Below are 6,435 nucleotides of genomic sequence, written 5' to 3' on the forward strand. Positions count from 1 at the left end.
CAGGCGCTTCGATTAGCTTGATGGCCGCTCTCCACTAGCTCAGCGGATTGGCTATACAACCTTTACACCATGCAGCCTGACGATTGTGATGGCGGACCAAAGCTCTAGGCAACCCGTAGGGGTATTGGAGTATCTCCTTGTTGAAGTTGGAGGAGTAAAGATTCCCACTGATTTTCTGATTCTCGAGATGGAAAGGGAACCTTAGTATCAACTAATTTTAGGAAGACCATTTCTAGTCTCAGCAGGAGCGGTTATTGACATGAGGATGGGGGTCATGACTCTTGATCTTGTTAGAGGGACGATGATGAAGATCAATATGGCGTATCCGCACCAAAGTACAACGATCAGAATAGAAGAAACCTCGACCTCTTCTCCAACTTGGGTTGAGCTCCAGGAGATCAAGACTCTCAAGAAAGACTTAAGGCGGCTAGTAACCACTATTCAGGGATTAACCGAGGAAATTGTGATGTTGAAGAAGAAGAACGACATCTTGAGTTCTAGGAAAGCAAAGAGGGTATTTACTTTCAAGAAGAGACATGCTGCAAGGAAGAAGTATAGAATACATTGGTCATTAGCATTGGAGAGAATGGTTGAACCTCTCCATTGCACAAACACGTCGTGAGGATTATACCAAGTCAAGCTTAGCGACTATAAACAAGCTCACTTGGGAGGAAGTCCCAAAGGTATCCCTGTACATATTTCTATAAGTTTTTAAAATTTGATGTTCTTTTTAGTTTGATGTGTTTTCAGGTTTGAATGTGAGTGAGGAAAGATGTTTTTGGGCCAATACAAGGGAAGGATGAAGAAAGAGTCCATTTTGGCTTTAAAAGCCCAATGTCACAAGCCCATTCGGTCGAGTCAACGCTCACACGGACGGGTCAAAGCAATTCGATCGAGTCAATCTGAGCCATCCGATCGGGTCCATCTCAGCCGTCTGATCGGGTCAAAAGTAACGGTCGGGTCAATGGTCAGCTCGATTTGAAATTCAAATTTCGAACCAAGCCCGACCAAAAACGCTCCTCTTTCATATTTTTGTCCCCTCTCACCCTCTTTATAACACCCAAACTCGACCAAGACCTCTCTCACTCTCTCATTTTGCTAAAAATTCATTTATCTCTCTAGAATTCTCTCTTCCTTCTCTCTTGGTCCTTAGTTGCTAGAATTTCTGGGTTTGATTTCATTTGCCCCTTTTTCCTCTCATTCTCTGGTTTGTTGATAAACTTGCTTTCGATTCTTCACATTTTCCGGGTTTATTTTCAAGATTGTTATTGGTGTTCTTATTTTCTGGGTTTCTAACCTATTAAATTTGAGTTTTGAGTTTCTCATTCCCAGAAAACAAGAATGTCTTCAAGGATTCCCGAACCCTGAAGGAAGAGCCTCTCAAGATCACAACGATAAGCTCATCACAACCAATCTGCTGAAGAAATTGCAAGAAATTTCTTGACAATCCAAGCCACTGGAACCGGACTCGATCGGGTCAGAAGCGGAAGAAGAGAAGCCCGAGCACGAACCCGATCACCCGATCGGGCCAGTCGATCGGGTCAGACCAGCCCGATTTCCAGAGAAGAAGTTTCGATGGGGAAAAGACCTGTAGAAGAAGATGTTGATCAACCGATGGTGGATATGGAGCCTAGAACGGTAGTGGCTCCAAGGAAAACCAAGAACATGCCCCCTCCAGAAGAGCTTTATGCAATGTTTAAGAAGCAAAAGTTTGTTGGAACTCCCTATCCTCACCGGCAAACGATGAAGGAGCTGGGCATAGCAAGAGATGTTGAGTTTCTGTTCCAGAGAATCGGCCTTGGCTCATTCATGACTAGAACCTTGGAAGCCTACGACGAGGAGACGTGCTACGTGTTGGCTTCACTTCAGCTCCATTTCTACGAGGATGAAACCGATTTCCACTCAGATGACTGCCTTGGATACATCACCTTTAGCGTGAGGGGCGCTACCTATTCTCTCACGTTCAAAGAAGTTGAGAACCTCTATGGGTTCTTGCAAGCAAGCGGGATGAGCCAAGATGTGCTTAAGGAGGAGATCAAGTCTGTTTGGAAGACAATTGGAGATGGGAAGGAGTACACCTCTTCGAAATCTAAGAGCGCCCAAATCTGAAATCCAGCTTTGAGATATTTCCATAAGTCATTGGCTAGTACGAGTTTTGCTAGAAAGGAGATCGGGAATGTGAACGAGAGTGAGATCCAGCTCATAGATATAGCATTGAGTGGTGTACTGCCAAGTACTAGGGATGGTAGAGAACTAGTAGGAGATAGAATGGATGGTAGCATGGTCTTGGTTCTGTTAGACCAACTGATGTACTGCAAGGATTGGGTATTAAAGGCTGTTAGGAGAGGTGTACAAGGAGAGCTCAGTATTGGTGGACTAGTCACCCCGCTATTGGTAGCTTGTGATGTTGAATTACGGGGGAAGGTTTACAACGCTCGCTGGATTGACATTGAGATTTCAACAAGGACGCACTTCCTTGATAGCGAGCGTCCCAACGGGTTTTATCTATATAAGTTCACCCACCCTTCACTTGGAGCAACAAGAATGGTGTTGCCTAACACCGAGCTTACAAAGATCAGATTGGGTGCTAATATCGACTTTTGGCCACCCATCTCAGCGTTATATGACCCGAGCTCAGTCCAAGATCCAGTTCCTAGCTTCGAGCCATCCCAACAAACCTATGCACCTGAAATCAGAGAAGAAGAGCCTGCTAGGGAAGAGCAGGAAGAGGACTTCTATTTTGACGAGTGGGAAGAGTCCTCTAGGCAGTCAAGGGGGGTAAAGGAAGCTCATAAAAAGATTAGCATCCTCCTGAAGTGGAACAAGTTCCAAAGCAAGACTATCAAGGCATTGAAGAACACAGTGAAGGATCTTGCTGGAACAGTTAAGGATATGGGGGAGCAGATCAAGGAGCTTCAGAACAAGGTTGGATGCTCAACCTCCACTACAGCCATGCCTAGTGGTTTGGGGAGGAGTGCATCAGTCAGGACACCTACCAAGTCCAACCTACCATTTAGTCCGCCTAGAGCCTCATTTGACCCGAGGAGGAGTCTGTTCAGAACCAGAAGAGAACCGGGCGCTTACAAGAGCACCTCATCCGAACGCACACCCGATCGGGCCGGCTCTTCACACCCGGTCGGGTCAGCCTATCACCTCGCAGTCGACTCTGAAAATGTCCAAACCGAGCACGTAGCAGCAGGCCTCGACGTCTTGAGCTCGTGGTTTGGACCACCACCCAAGAGGTAATTTTATTACCCTCAACTTTGTAAATACAACCTTGCATTTTTAAAATTTCTTTTTGATCCTAAGTCTTCCTTCAGATTTTTATTACACAAGGGACTGTGTAATTTAAGTTTGGGAGAGAGCTTAGGATAGCATTTGACATGTTTTATATTTTCTTATTTCAAATTTTTAGCATCTAGTCTTGCATTCATCTATGTGCATCAAAAACCCCTAAAAATTTGAAAAATTTTCAGAAAATCCTTTAAAAACAGAGTGTTCATATAGTTGCATTTGCATATTAGTCTTGCTTTAAGGTTGTTGCATTTAGGATCATTGCATTAGCATAGGGGATTATGATGATTATAACCAAAGAACTTGCTGTTTCATTAGATTTAACACCAATGCCCTCGTTCATAGTTTTTTAATGCTTTCATTTGAGCTTGAAATGAGACCGCACCATTCTTTGATCGCATGATTTGACTTCTAGTCTAAACTGAAGCTTGCTTTGATATGATGCCATCCTTTACTTATAAGAACCTTAACTTGAATTGATAATTATCTGGTTGTGATTTGTTTTAAACTCATGGATACCTTGTATACATACTTGGATTTTCTTTCCCTCTTTTTACCACTCTCTTGTTGATCCAAGTAGCTGGTCATAACCTTGATCAGTTAACCACACCCTAAAACCTTAACCTTTCCTTCAAGCCTTTGTTTTAATTCTGAGTAGAAGGCCTATTTTTTGGGATTGAGTTTTAAGAGAATGTGTTAGGTTTGAGCCGACAGGAATAGGGTCTTCAGTAGTTCTGATTTGCATTTTTCGGATCAGATAGGACTAGGATGGATTCTACTTGGGTTTTGGGATTATTTGAGATGGTGAAAAGAAAAGAAAAAAAAAAGGGTAATAAGTTGAGTCTTTAGGAGAGTAAAAGTTTCAGAAAAGTTCAGGGTTCTAGTGAAAGATAAGTGGGGAATGCCAAGTATAGAAAAGAAATGGTTCTGGATTTTAAAAGAAAGAGAGAAAATTATGAAGATAGCAAAATGCTTTGATGTCTTAAATGTTAAGAAGAAAGAGAACCATAATGTTTATAAAGAAAACCCCCTATCCACTAGTTTATCATAAGAAACTCTCCTTAGACTTAGAACAAAATGGGAAATTGGGATGAAAAGAGTTAAAGGGTAGAATAGGATCATATGGGTTTAGATGATTAAGATATCACTTGGGTACGTTGGGTAGTCAAGATGTTATTCCTGTATGCATTAGTTGGTCCTTACCTTTAGCATTCTCCCAAAAGCTCAATCTTGTTCATAGAGAGATCCCAGCACTTAAACGATTAAACCCTCACCAAAAAGAGACTCTCTCTATCTCTTAAACCTTTTACTTGCCTAGCCAAATGAGTTCAAATTCAAATTCACATCCAGATTCACTGTTGCTACTTAATGAATGTTAAAAAGGATAGCTGACTTGATTGCTTGTCTAGGTTATGTGGCTGATGACATCTTGTGTTGAAATAGGAATGGCTAATGTCTTCTGAGTACAGCCTTTGAATTGCATTCTAGAATTACGAACTAGGACATTGATGTTAAACTCTTTTGCAGCAAGTTTTGGTTCTGAGTCACCACCTTTGAATTTGCTTGAGGCCAAGCAAAGAATAAGTTTGGGGGAGTTGATACCCCTATATTTTTATACTCTTAAGCATATGTTTTGTGCATTATTTGCATATCTAGGTCTCTACTTCTTAGAGTTTCTAGTCTCTTTGCATTATATTTCGCATCTAGGATCTTTAGCATAGTATGTTTAGGATCTAGATTGACATTAATGAGCTTGTTCTTTATGCCTATTTATAGTATGTTTCATCAATGAAAGTTGAGATTAGGAAGTGCTATAAATCTGATAATCTTTGCCAAGACATTGGACTGATTAGGTTAAGTGGTTCATTGTCTAGGATTAGATCTATCTGAGCAGGTTAAGCATCCCAAACATACTAAGAGGATTCATCACCCCATTAGCCCATCCTTAAGACCCTTTGTTTATCTGATTGATTCTCTGTTTTCTTTACTGCTTCAAAATTCTGCTTCTTTAGTTTACTTTATTGCTTTTGAGTTTGTTAAACCAACCCCTAACCTGGTTGGCTTGACTTGATTAGATCTGCAATTCATCCATCTAGATTGATACCTCTTATGCTGCAACGCTAAGGGGAATTGAACTCCAAGGGTACAAAAATACATGTTTCATTGATCTTTGATCTTTTATTTGACTAGTTTGAAGTATTAGTATTTTAGACAAAATTACCCTTAATAATCCATCAATTTCACCACACGCCCCCTTCCCCAGAAAAAGCAAACAAGAAAGGAAACAAATATTTTCAATTTTATTCTTAATTAATTTAATTTGTTGATTATCAAAAATAAAGAAATAAATTATTTGTTGACTAAATAAACTTATTTAAATCTGAAGTCAAAGCGCCACATTTCAAATTACCATAAATTAAATACTTATTAAGTGGTAAGAAAAGATTTAGTTTATCTTTACATGTAGGGTTTTTTCCCCCTTTATTTGTTTTTGGTTTGGGTTTAAATATCATTTAGAAAACAAAAAAAATTATTTCCGTCTTCCATCTCTTCTCTTCAACCAGTTTATTCACAAAACATTTCTTTCTCCAAAGGCAAAAGATAATGTGTTAATGTCAATGCCTGTGAGATACGACAAATACCTAATCGAGCAACAATCAGAAAAGTAAACGAGCTAAAAACTTTTATTTAATTTTTTTTTGAAGAGTTTAGCACTGAAGTATTTGAAGCTGGTTTTAACTCTTGTGTGGTTTTATTTTGACATAGTACGTACAAGAGTGAAGAAAAGGATGATGAACAATTCAGAACCCGAGTCTGGTTCGTCTTCATTGACCAACTCTTGTTATGTGTGCTTTGGTATGGCTTCAGAATTAGGTGATGATTTTTTGGTGAGTTTATTCGCATTTTAAAATCTTTGTGCATCTCGTTTCAGATTTGATTGTTGTTTTGTTAGTCCAATTTGGTCTAGGAGAATTAATACTTGTCAAAATTAAACGGATAGCTCAATATGGTTTTGCTTAGGCTTAGGTACTTGTTCTATATGTTATACCTTGAGTTTTGGTTTACATTGACAGTGTTTTACTGAAGCTACCTACCGAATTTTGTTTGGAATATGTTAAATATATGAATCAATTAAACTTA

At 39.7% G+C, this 6,435-nt stretch overlaps 1 protein-coding gene across 1 annotated transcript; it reads left to right on the forward strand.

Moving 5' to 3' along the window:
• The first annotated feature begins 1,300 nt into the window (after positions 1–1,300).
• On the forward strand, positions 1,301–6,172 carry LOC111830951. Its single transcript, XM_023783838.1, has 2 exons — positions 1,301–3,242; positions 6,061–6,172. The coding sequence occupies exons 1-2, from the start codon at positions 2,269–2,271 to the stop codon at positions 6,170–6,172; spliced, it is 1,086 nt and encodes a 361-aa protein (XP_023639606.1). The 5' UTR covers positions 1,301–2,268.
• The last annotated feature ends 263 nt before the right edge of the window (positions 6,173–6,435 follow it).

The sequence above is a fragment of the Capsella rubella genome, unplaced genomic scaffold (assembly GCF_000375325.1).
Source record: "Capsella rubella cultivar Monte Gargano unplaced genomic scaffold, Caprub1_0 scaffold_4, whole genome shotgun sequence".
NCBI classification, from domain to species: Eukaryota; Viridiplantae; Streptophyta; class Magnoliopsida; order Brassicales; family Brassicaceae; genus Capsella; species Capsella rubella.